The sequence below is a fragment of the Onychomys torridus genome, chromosome 1, assembly GCF_903995425.1.
Source record: "Onychomys torridus chromosome 1, mOncTor1.1, whole genome shotgun sequence".
NCBI lineage: Eukaryota > Metazoa > Chordata > Mammalia > Rodentia > Cricetidae > Onychomys > Onychomys torridus.
Window position 1 is genome coordinate 4,016,652 of NC_050443.1, and position 12,569 is coordinate 4,029,220.

At 40.2% G+C, this 12,569-nt stretch overlaps 1 protein-coding gene and 1 pseudogene across 1 annotated transcript; both read right to left on the bottom strand.

Annotated features, from left to right (window-relative positions):
• Positions 1–1,699: 1,699 nt before the first annotated feature.
• LOC118588748 (vomeronasal type-1 receptor 4-like) lies at positions 1,700–2,647 on the bottom strand. Its single transcript, XM_036195299.1, has one exon. The coding sequence runs from the start codon at positions 2,615–2,617 to the stop codon at positions 1,700–1,702; it is 918 nt and encodes a 305-aa protein (XP_036051192.1). The 5' UTR covers positions 2,618–2,647.
• A 7,534-nt stretch (positions 2,648–10,181) lies between these two features.
• Positions 10,182–11,064, bottom strand: LOC118594705 (annotated as a pseudogene).
• Positions 11,065–12,569: the final 1,505 nt, after the last annotated feature.

Sequence of the window (12,569 nt, forward strand, 5' to 3'; positions counted from 1 at the left end):
CTCAAGACCCAGCTAAACCACCTTTGGGCATAAACCCAAGAATGCTCAATTATACCATTGGGACACATGCTCAACTATATTCATAGATCATTATCTGTAATAGCCAGAACCTGGAAACAACCTACATGCCATTTAACTGAAGAATGGATAAAGAAAATGGGGTACATAGACACAATGGAGTACTACTCACCAGAGGGGAAAAATGACATTATTAGTTTGCAGGTGAATGGATGGAACTAGAAAATATCATCCTGAGTTAGGTAACCCAGGTTCAGAATTACAAACATGGTAGGTACTCACTCATATGTGGATACAAGATGTAAAGCAAAGGATAACTAGACTGAAACCCACAGCTCCAGGTAGACTAGCTAGTAAGGAAGACCCTAGGAAAGACACAGGGATCATCCAGAAATGGAGAAAAGGTTGAGATTTATATGAGCATACTGGCAATGGGGGCGGGGGAGGGGTAATGGAGGGCAAGAGAAGGGAAATGAGAGCTTAGGTGAGCAGGAGGTTCTCCTGGATCAGTAACAGAGTGGGAAAAAGGAAAGAGATACCATGATAAATGAAGGAACCATGAAAATATGGAGAAGCAGAGTTCTAGGAAAGTCCCCATGATCCACAAAAATGAATCCAATATAGACTACTGGCAATGGTGGACAGGGTGACGGAGCTGACCCCCACCAGTGATCAGATGGCAGAAGACCCTAACTGACATCATTGAACCCTCATCCATGACTGATGGAAGCAGATGAAGAGATCCACAGCCTGGTCCAAGGCAGAGCTCCAGCAGTCCAATCACCAAGAGAGAGGAGGGATTTTATGAGCAAGAATATTGAGACAACAATTGCAAGAAGTACAGAGACAACTACCTAAAGTAGTGGAAACACATGAATGTGGCCCAATAGCAGAGGAGCACCCATAGTACTGGACTAGGTCCTCTAGATAAGCGAGACTGTATAGTTTAAACTGTTTGGGGGGGCCCCAGGCAGTGGGAGAGGGACCTGTCCCTAGTGCGTCAGCTGGTTTTCTTGGAGCCTAGTACTTATGATAAGACATTTTGATTGCCCTTGGTGCAGAGAAGAGAGGTTTGTGCCTGCCTCAGCTGAGTGTGCCAGGCTCTGCTTACTCCCAATGAGAGACCATGCCCTGTAGGAGGTGGAAATGGAAGGTGGTTTGGGGGAGGGGGATAGGGGATGTGAGGAGGGAGGACAGGGGAATCTGTGGTTGACAAGTGGAATGAATAGAAAAATCTCTTAATAAAAAAAGAAGAAATTTTATAACAAAGAAAAAATATGGATATATAGGATACAGTATGGATTGCATGTGCTCTAGTACAATAAGGGAACACATGATTTCCTAAGGCTGTTGTATATATTTATAGGATTACTGGAGTTCTTTTTCATTCTGCTCTCTCTCATTATTTTATTTATCTTCTTTCTATCTAAGAGTGCAGATACATAGTTGTGAGACTGGGTCTCCTTATCACAAGTTGTCCTGGATCCCACTCTTCAGCCTGACATGCCATTGATTATATTGCAGTCATCTGGCTCACTCTCCCCAGTTTTGTGATGAGTCCAGTGACTCAACATTATGGGTCTGGTTTATGAGGAAGGATTTTCTAACAACTTTTACTTAACAGAGTGTGTACAGCTGCTAGTAAAGCTGTCTTCTGTGTTTGTCATGTTGACTGTGGTTCTCAGCAGTTGAAGAGCACAGAGCAGGGGTCCTTAGGATCCCTAAAGATCAACAGGAAGGGACAAACAGTGGGGAAGGCTGCAGTCAAAACTTCATTTACATGCCTCAACCAGACACGATAGTCCGTTAAAAAAGTGTGAAAGATTACACAAATAGAATTTAGGAGGTACAAGCCAACAAATGTGACCACCAGCATCAGGACAGTTTGGGCTGCTCTGGTCTCAGCATGGCCTCTGTGGTTCTGATTGGGAGTGACGATGTGCTGTGTTCGCTGGTGATGTCTATGGAGGAGAAGCACCATGGAGACACTGGTCCAGATCATGATGCTGATGAATGTGACATCATGGGAAAAACGCAAGATCACCATGCCTACACTGAATCCAGATGTGGAGCAGACCCACTTGCTGTTATTGTTGGTGCCATTGTCTGTGCTCTGTGGACCACTGACTTTCATTGGTATATAGACATTATTTAAGACACTGAACAACCAACAACAGTAACATGAATAACTCAGGACATTAGGGGTTCTTCCTTGGAACATCAGCTTACCCCAATGACCAAGAACAAGAGTGATAAACTGATGGATGCTCAGGGCACAGGTAGAGCACATGTTTGTGCTCAGAGCCACCAAGCGAATGAAGAACATGATTTTGCATTTGAAGTTAGTTGGAGGTTTCCTTGGAACAAAAACCATCATATTGTCTGGAAATGCAGTGACGAGTAGAAGGAACCCATTGGCCACAGCCAAGTTGGCAACAATGACCTGTGTGGGCCTCAGTCGAGAGCTAGTAAATATTGGAGAGAAATTGTGGACAAACAGAAGAATGTTGGCCAGAGTCCCAGTCCCAACCTGGAAAAGTAGGAGTGTCTGGAGAGCCAATTCCGCGGTGGCTTTTTGAGCTTTATTCTGAGAGGTCATGGAGAGGACTTCTGTGCAGACTGGAGTGATGACCAGGAGGAACACTGCTGTCATCAAGACACTTCTCAATCATCTGAGCATAATGAATGACTTCAGTCTTTACCTCTATGAAGGGAGACACTATTATTTCACAGTATAGGAGCTTGGCCTAGACAACATTGCATAGGCAACACACAGTATAATTTTGTAGTTCACGTACTTTCCATTGTCTGATGATGAAGTATTTTAGTGAAACAACTACATCATTCTTGCTCAATCTGACACCCATGATAAAACAGTATGGCATATAAACATATGACCACATCCAGTCCCACTGCCTGGGTGCCTCTCAAACAGTTCAAGCTAATCAACTGTCTCACTTCCCAGAGGTCCTGATCCAGGCGGGGTTCCTCAGCTATTGGTTCATAGTTCATGTGTTGCCACTAGTTTGGCTATCTGTCCTTGTGCTTTTTCCAATCTTGGTCTGTCCTTAGTGCATGAGCTGGCTGTTTGGAACCTGGGGCCTATGCAGGAACACTTTGCTCACCCTGGGAGGAGACAGGACCTTCCTGGACTGAATCTACCAAGTTGAGCTGAATCCCCAGGCAAGTCCTTGCCCTGGAGGATATGGGACTGAGGGGTGGGCTGGGGGCCAGGAGGAGGGAGGACAGGTGAACCCATGGATGATATGTAAAATTAAATCAAATTATAAATTTTTTTAAATGAGAAAAAATAAACATATTAACAGTGAGCATGGGAGCACATTTTTTAATATTTTAAATGTAACTTCTTCCCTCAATGATAAAAAGTTTTAAGAAACACAAATTGGATGTTGGAGAGATGGCTGTTCAGAAGATTCATGTTCAAATCTAGCACCCACATGGTCATTAACATCCATCTGTAACATCAGTTCTCCAAACTGAATGCCCTCTCATGGCTGTTGTGGCACTGCACAAATGTGGTGTCAGACATACAGGCAGTTAAACACTAGATGCATAAAAGAAAATACTATGTCTTTAAAATGACAAGAATTTAAACATGTAATTCATAAAATCATGTAAATAAAGTAAGGAGCAAGAAACCAATCAGCATTTGAGAAATTTTAGACAGATCATCAAAATGATAAAATACAAAATATTTCAATAAACTAACCAGTTCTATTATCACAACTATGAACTTCAATTTATACACATATATCCTTATATGCATATGCAACCACGAAAGTTCTATGAGGGAACTGCTTCAGCAGATAAACACCTTGTATGAAGTGACTGGATACAGGACTAACTCAGAAGAATCACTAGCCCTCCTATATACAAATGATAAAAGCATTGAGAAACAAATCAAGAAAACCGCATCCTTCACAATATCCACAAATAATAGAACATATCTTGGTATAACCATAACCAAGCAAGAAAAAGACCTATATGACAAGAACTTCAAGTGTTTGAAGAAAGAAATTGGACAAGATATCAGATGATAGAAAGACCTCACATGCTTATGGATTGGTAGAATTAACATAGTAAAAAGGACCATCCGACCAAAAGCAGTATACAGATTCAATGCAATCTCCATTAAAATTCCAACACTATTTTTTAAGATCATCAAAAGAATAATACTCAACTACATATGGAAATCCAAAAACCCAAGCTAGCTAAAAGAACCCTGTACAATAAAAGAACTTGCAGAGATATCACCATCCCAGATTTCAAGCTGTAATAATAAATAATGGTAATAAAAACCACATTATGGCATAAAATAAGAAAGGTTAATCAAGGGAATAAAATACATCAAGAGAATAATATACACGTATAGACACCTGATTTTTGACAATGAAGATAAAATTATACAATGGAAGAAAAGGAAGAATCTTCAACAAATGATGCTGGTATAACTCAATATCTGCATCTAGAAGGTTGCAAATAGATTCATATCTATCACCTTGTACAAAACTCAAGTCCAAGTGGATCAAAGACCTCAACAAAAATCCAGCAACATAGAACTTGATAGGAGAGAAAGTAGGGAGTAGCCTTGAACAGGTTGGCACAAGAGACCACTTCCTTAACATAACACCACTAGTGCAGATACTAAGATCAACAATTCATAAATGGACCTCCTGAAACTAAAAGCTCCTGTAAGGCGAAGGAAACTGTCAAAAGGGCAAAACAGCAGCCTTCAGAATGGGAAAGATCTTCTCCAACCCACATCCCACAGAGGGCTGATTTCCAAAATATATAAAGAACTCCATTTACACATACATATAGAAAAATCAACAGGTACAAAACTATTCGGTTAATTCAATTTTGTGTATCCTACCTATTTTAATGAGGAAGTATAAACTGGAGATATAACTGAGCCATCACCAGCTTCCGTCTGCCACACCCAAAATGTGGTGATGCACCATCACAGTTAAACCATTTGCAAAGATGAAGTCTTTTGAAACTCGTGTCTTTGAATCATGGCTTTGAAAGCTCTTATTTAATCTGCAGCTGACTTCTTATATTGTTTTCCAGAGGAACAGTCAGTCTCCATCCATCAGCTGAAAATCAGCCATCCCATATATAAACGTCAAGTACAATGTCATTTTCAACTGTGTTAAGCTGTGAAACAGACATTTCCTTAGGATGAAGAAATCATTGACATCATTAGGTAAAGAAGAGACAAAAAAGCAACTCTCCTAACCATTAATGTTTAATTCAGAAGAGCTGCTTTAGGGAGAAGAGAACATTAAGCAGACATCTACAGTTACAAGAATCCCCCCTGTCCAGCCATAGCAAGGATAGAGATGCTCACAGAGATGAAGGCCAGCTCCTGAATACTTAATGAAGAAACACAGCTCTAACTATTTCTCCATTTTAAGTTCTTTTCTTCCCTGAGACAATTCCAAGGAAATGCTTACCTCCCCAATATTTTCAGTGGACGATTGTGCAGATGACTGAATGAACACAGATTACCAGTCCTCATAAAAGGACTGTTTACTACACTAGCATCCCTCAGAGAGTGCATTACTTTGTCATCTGTGGTGTCAGTGACAGTGTTTGCATGGAGACTTTGGGATACCTCCAATGAAGGGGGAAAAAACATTGGTAATGAAGGCAAATCACAATTTTCACCTAGTTAATGATAATGTTTTTTACATGGTTGGATTCTAAGGAATAGCTGTCAGAAGTTAGAGCAAGTATTCCATGTTTCCTTTGGGAGCATCTAAGTTTTTTCAATCTGTGTAGTCATCAGATGTGGAAAGCTGCACTACAGGGTAAATCAAGGGGTTTGTTGAATGTATTTCCAATGTGGTTCATTGTGCAGTACAGTTTCACACTTTCAAACCACGCTGGCATGAAGTCCTTCAGGAAGACCATCAACATGTCATCAGGAGTCTGTAGTTTTCCCATCTATGGGCCAGCCATTGTTGGAAAAGAGCAATGAACTTGAGGTAAGCCAGAACAGTGATGAGTCACACAGTGGTAGACAGCCCTATGGTGGGGAGTGGGGCTAATGAACTAAATGAACTAAAACCATTATGGCAACCATGCATAGACCAAAGAAAGAAGGGTAATTCAGAGCAACATGGTTGTGCACTGTAAGAGCCTTGCCAGGCTATGAAAATAAAGGCCAGAAAAGTACAGTATGTAATCATGGTGAAATTTTTTTCAAACCTCTTCATCATGGATTAAGGTGAGCCAACCTTCCTAGGAGTGGTCCTTCCTTCGCAGGACATAATCTGCTGGCCAGGTGCTTGCCCCATGTGATGTGAATGTTGACTCTCCCGTCAGGCCAGACATTCCACTGTCTTGGATAGAATGAGTTTTCCTTTAATTAATTTGTATGTCATGCTAACATTTTTTGTAAAATGATTATTTTTAGACAATATTCCAGGAATTAGACTAATGATACAAAGTTTAAGATGATGACATTTATGGGGGTTCTCTCCCCTCTGGGTCTTCTGGCTACTAGATAGAGGGAGAAAGAGGCACATGTGGAGACAAATCTTTGGTGGCCCATGAGCATGAACAGAGACAGCCCTTTGTGAGACCTATTTATTTATTTATTTATTTATTTATTTATTTATTTATTTGCTTTGGTTTTTCAAGACAGGGTTTCTCTGTGTAGCTTTGTGCCTTTCCTAGATCTTGCTCTGTGTACCAGGCTGGCCTTGAACTCACAAAGATCTGCCTGGCTCTGACTCCAGAGTTCTGGGATTAATGGTGTGTACCACCATGACCCGGCTTCAGCTCCATTTTATTCCAGAGTATAAGGAATGTACAGAATTGGGGCACCTGGAGACAAACCCTAATTTTCATTAAGTGGCCCACTCTATCACAAGTCTTAGTATGTGGCAGTTGGATTCTATAGCAGAGCCCATGTAATAAGTCTTCTAGCAGGAATCTGTGCCATGGGTCAAGCTAAAGATGAATCAGGCATCTGGTTTTAGAGACAGCTTTTTGATCAGGTCATTCCTCCAGGCCCAGGGACATTCTCCAGATAAGGGTAGGTAGAGAGCAAGAAGTTCTGCAAGAGGGAGAGAGCTCCATTTTGCCAAGTTTATGGGAAAAGCTGCTGTACTTATGGCAGACTGGGACCTCAACCAGCCAGCAATAGCTTCCAGCGTCTCTCCCTATGTTTTTTTAGTGGAGAGGTGTCATTGTAAACCTGTTTACAATGTAAACCATAAGGAACCTATTGACTGTGTCAGAAGAGTCCAGGGTCTGGTAGTGAACCATGTACTCATTGTTGATAATTTTAGCAATAGTGGTGATCTATCAGCAGAGGAAATAAATAAGGTTGGGGCCAAGCATTCACATAAAACATAGCCTAATCAGAGCTCTGATAAAAAGCAGAAGCAAAGAAAATGAGGGGGTATGAAATCAGCTAACTTACCCTGTTGATGGAATTTAGAGAACAGGTCTAGTGAGTATTTTGAGGGTGGTATCATTAGTTTAACATCTGACTTGTTTACACAGAAGGCACATTCTTCTCCCAATACCAAGCAATCTCCCCATGTTCAGCAGTCATTATGTCTAGTGTTCTTCTATTGTGGAGCACAACCACGGCAGGACAGTTCATCTGTCTTTGGAGTGACTGGAGGCTCTCAGCTGCAGATGACATTGTCTGATCAAATCTGTGTTGGAATCTCTGGTTAGAGGATGTGTCTGGATGATGACACTTGTTGTTGCCCCATAATATACAAAGGAGATGACAATTCTTATTCCTATCTGTAAAGGAAGGACTGTCTCTCCTCTTTGTTTAACAACAGTGTTGCTTCTTACTGTTTATGTAGACGGACCTGTGGAACAAGTCATATCGGGGTGCAATACTCCTGGAGGGAGTGTGTATGCAGGTGGTTATCTTTCCTTATCCTAAAGAAGGGGAAGAGTGATTTATTTCAGCCTGGAAGGAATGATGGTAGTGAGACATGGGTCCTGGGGTAAAGGAGAGAGTATTGACCAGCACAGCTGTCAGCAGAGGTCTGTTGCTGGATGCACTAGAGAAGCAGTTAGAGGCATCGGGGTGGGTGGTGAAAGGGAAAAAAGTTAATGACATTTTGAACAAACTGTGACCAGGGTGGACTGAGCATTTCTTGTTAGTTGTGTCTCCTGTTTAAGATATGTTGGTGGGTTAATGTCGATTGGGAGACCCATACCAGCTGTTGAGAAATAGGAATCTCAGCAGAGTGATGTGCAGCAAAACTGGTGGGATGTAGTTTTCTCACAACTCTTCTTCTTTATCTTTCATTCCAGTGGTCATCTGTAGTAATGGTGAGATGGTTTTTTAGATTTTGAAACAGGACCAGCATCCTTGGTTGGGGTAGTTCATAGTTGCAGTCTCACAGCTTTTTGTCCTCATAAGTTTCCTGAGGGGGAATAAATCAGTGGTGAGTGTTGAGGTGAGAATTAGGGTGTTGAGCAGTGGCAGTTCATGTCTGTAATAGAACAAAGTCTGTCACTAAAATAGCAGAGAAGGAGGGTTTAAAGGGAGCATAGGGCATAGATGTGGGAACAAAATCAAGAGTTTTTGTTGTTCTGGAAGAGATGGCCTTTCTTCCTTCTTCTCTGTTCCTGACCATTCATTGAGGAGCAAGCCATCTTTCTGGTTGGTAGGGTGATGTTGGACATTTCTGGTGGGATCTGAAGAGGCCTCAGCTGACCTGTGGGAAAAAACACAAGCAAAGGAACCTCTTCTCTCTGTGAGGAGGAGGTCAGGTCCCTTCCATACACAATCCATGAAATAATGCCGTTGTACAAAGATTGGAGGGTGTTTGTACAATTTATAGATGTAGAATATTGTTAGAGTGGCCATTGATATTGTCAGTTGCATTGTTAGAGGTATAGATGGTCTCTTTGTCTTTAAATTGACCATTGCTAGTTTTAAAATTTTTAAATTTAGGACAGAGTTTATGAACCATACCCTGTAATAGGTAAAGACTGAGTAACAGTGGAAGGTCCTAGCAGCCAGGTCTAGATGTGATGTGGTAAACAGGCACCTCAGCCTCTTGTCCCAGGTTTGAAACAGATATATATTAGGGACAGAAAGTAAAGTTAAAACTTAGCTTTTATTAAAATTTAAATATTGACCAGATGGAATCTAGTTATAGCCACCATTTGGAAGGCTGTTAGTTGGTGGCTTCAATATATATGATTTGGGATTTTTATAAACGAATCTCATTGTTAGCATCACCTTTTATAAGGTTATGGTGTTACACTTTAAGAAGTACAATTCACAGAGTACTAGGAAGTTACCTGGTCCTTGGGCAGGTGTTATCTTTGAAGAACTAGAACTTGCAGAATTCCAGGAAATAACCTGATCTCTGGGAAGGCACTATCTTTTAAGAACTACAATTCCCAGAATTCCAAGAAGTTTACTGCTTTCTTGGCAGGCACTCTCTTTTAAGTACTACTAAAATTAATGAATCAACCTATTGATAAATTTAGTTTATTTTGTGTATGTCAATTGGCATTATTGGTAGCTACTTTGTCTGTTATGTCAGGGAGTTTCCTTTTGTCCCAACCTATCTAGCTGCTGCTATAGGGGCAGAGAGGATGCCTTCCATAACTGCTGTCAGCTGAACTGAGGCATAGGTTGTCAGATTCCAGAGCTTAGTAACTTCTTATTTGTAGGTGATTTTCAAATGGTGATTGTCAGCCTCATGGACATCTGTTGAGATATAGGCTGGGAAGAAATTAAAATTCAGGAGCTTAAGATAAAATCTTACCTTTGGAACCCTTTTAGTTTGATATGTTGATAGGTGGATCCAAGCCTTATGACTTTGATTCCTTGAAGCTTATACGAATTTTAGTTTGTCAAAGGAGATAAACCTTTTTGATGTCTCAGCATTGTACTGAAATCCACACTGTAGAAAAGGAAGTTAGTGGGCATCAATAAAACAGCTGGAAGAGATTTACATCCTGGGGTCATAGCAAGAGCTATGGATTTGGGTGAAAAAGCATGAACATTGTTTCCTATATCCAGAGAGTCACATACAGATTTGTCTTGAGTCTGATAAGAAGTACTTTTAAGGCTATATTTAGAGGAAAACTAAAGGAAACTTAAAACCTTGAGTTTTTGACTACACAGTAAGAAGTAAGTCCTATAACAGCTTATCAGAACTCCACTGACCAAAGGGAGAAATTGTGGGGAAGCCTGCACTCAAAGCTTCATTGACATGCCTAAACCAGATACAATAGTCCATTAAAAAAGATTACACAAATGAAATTTAGAAGGTACAAACCAACAAATGTGACCACCAGCATGAGGATGGTTTGGGCTACTCTGGTCTCAGCATGGCCTCTGTGGTTCTGATTGGGAGTGAGGATGTGCTGTGTTCACTGGCGATGTCTATATAGAAGCACAATGGAGACCCTGGTCCAGATCATGATGCTGATGAATGTGGCATCATGGGCAAAATTCAAGAAGACAAGGCCTACATTGAATCCAGAAGTGGAGCAGACCCACTTGCCTTGATTGTTAGTGTCATTGCCTGTGCTCTGTGTACCACTGACTTTCATTGGAATGTAGACATATTTTAAGACACTCAACAACCAACAACTGTAACACGAATAACTCAGGACATCAACGGTTCTTCCTCGGAGCATCAGCCCATCCCAATGATCAGGAACAAGAGTGACAAACTGATGGATGCTTAGGGCACAGGTGGAGCACATGTTTGTGCTTCAAGCCTCCAGGTGAATGAAGAACACAATTTTGCATTGCAGATTAGTTTGAGGCTTCCTTTGAACAAAAACCATCACGTTGTTTGGAAATTCAGTGACGAGGAGAATGAACATATTGGCCACAGCCAAGTTGGTGACAATGACCTGTGTGAGCCTCAGTCGAGAGCCAGTAAAGAAGGGAGAGAAATTATGGAGAAACAGAAGAATGTTGGCCAGTGTCCCATACCCAATCTGGAAAAGTAGGAGTGTCTGGAGAGCCAATTCCTCATTGGTTTTCAGAGTTTTATTCTGAGAGGACATGGAGACAACCTGTATCTAGGCTGGAGTGATGACCAGAAGGGACATTGCTGTCTTCAAGACACTTCTCAATGTCTGAGCATTAGAATGATTTATGTCTTACTTCCTCTATGAAGGGAGACACTATTGTATCACAGTATAGAAGCTTATCCTGGAGAACACTGCATAGACAACTCAGACTATTATTTTGTTCTTTATGTACTTTCCCTCATCTCATAATGGAAGTGTATTAGTGATACAACTGTATCATTTTTGGTCAACATGACACCCATTGTAACACATTATGGCATATAAACATATGAACAGTGAACAGGGAAACACATTTTTTTTTATCTTTCAAATACAGCATCTTCCCTCAATGATAAAATGTGTTAAGAAATACAAATTAGATGTTGGAGGGATGGCTCTTCACAAGCCTTGTGTTCAAATCCAGCACTCACATGGTTGTTAACATCCATCTGTAACACCAGTTCCCCAAGCTGAATACCCCCTCATGGTTTTTGCAGCACTGCACAAATGTTGTGCCAGATATACAGGCAGTTAAAACACTAGATGTATAAAATAAAATTACTATATCTTTAAAACAAGAATTCAAATTTATAATTCACAAAATCATGTAAGTAAAGTAAGTGGCCAAAAAAGAACCCATCAGCTTTTGTGAAAATTTTATACAGATCATCAAAGTGATAGAATAGAAAACATTTTAAAAAAGTAACCAGTTTTTTTTATCACAAATATGAACCTCAATTTATACTTGTATATCCTTATATACATGAGCAACCTCAAAAGTTCTACAAGGGAACTCCTTTGGCAGATTATCATCTTATATGAAATGACTGGGTACAGGTCTAACTCAAAAAAAAAAATCAGTAGCCCTTCTATATACAAATGATAAATTGGTTGAGAAATAAATGAAGAAAACCACACCCTTCACAATAGCCACAAAGAACATAAAATATCTTGGTGTAGCTCTAACCAAGCAAGTGAAAGACCTATATGACAAGAATGTCAAGTATTTGAAGAAGTATATTGAAGAAGACATAAGAAGGGGAAAATATCTAACATGCACATAGATTGGTAGGATTAACATAGTAAAAATGGCCATCCTACCAAAAACAATCTACAGATTCAATATAATCTTCATTAAAATACAAACACAATCCTTTACAGACCTGAAAAGAACAGTACTCAACTACATATGGAAAACCAAAAAACCCAGATAGCTAAAAGAATCATGTACAAAAGAACTTCCAGAGGTATCACCATGCCAGATTTAAAGCTGTACTAATGAACAATAGTAATAAAGCCCACATGTTATTGGCATAAAAACAGAAAGGTTGATCAATGGAATCAAGACCCATATATAAATCAATACACCTATGGACACCTGATTTTTAACAAAGAAGCAAAAATCATGTGGAGAAAAGGAAGTATCTTCAACAAATGGTGATGATCTAACTGAATGTCTGCATGTAGAAGATTGCACATAGATCGTTATCTATATCACC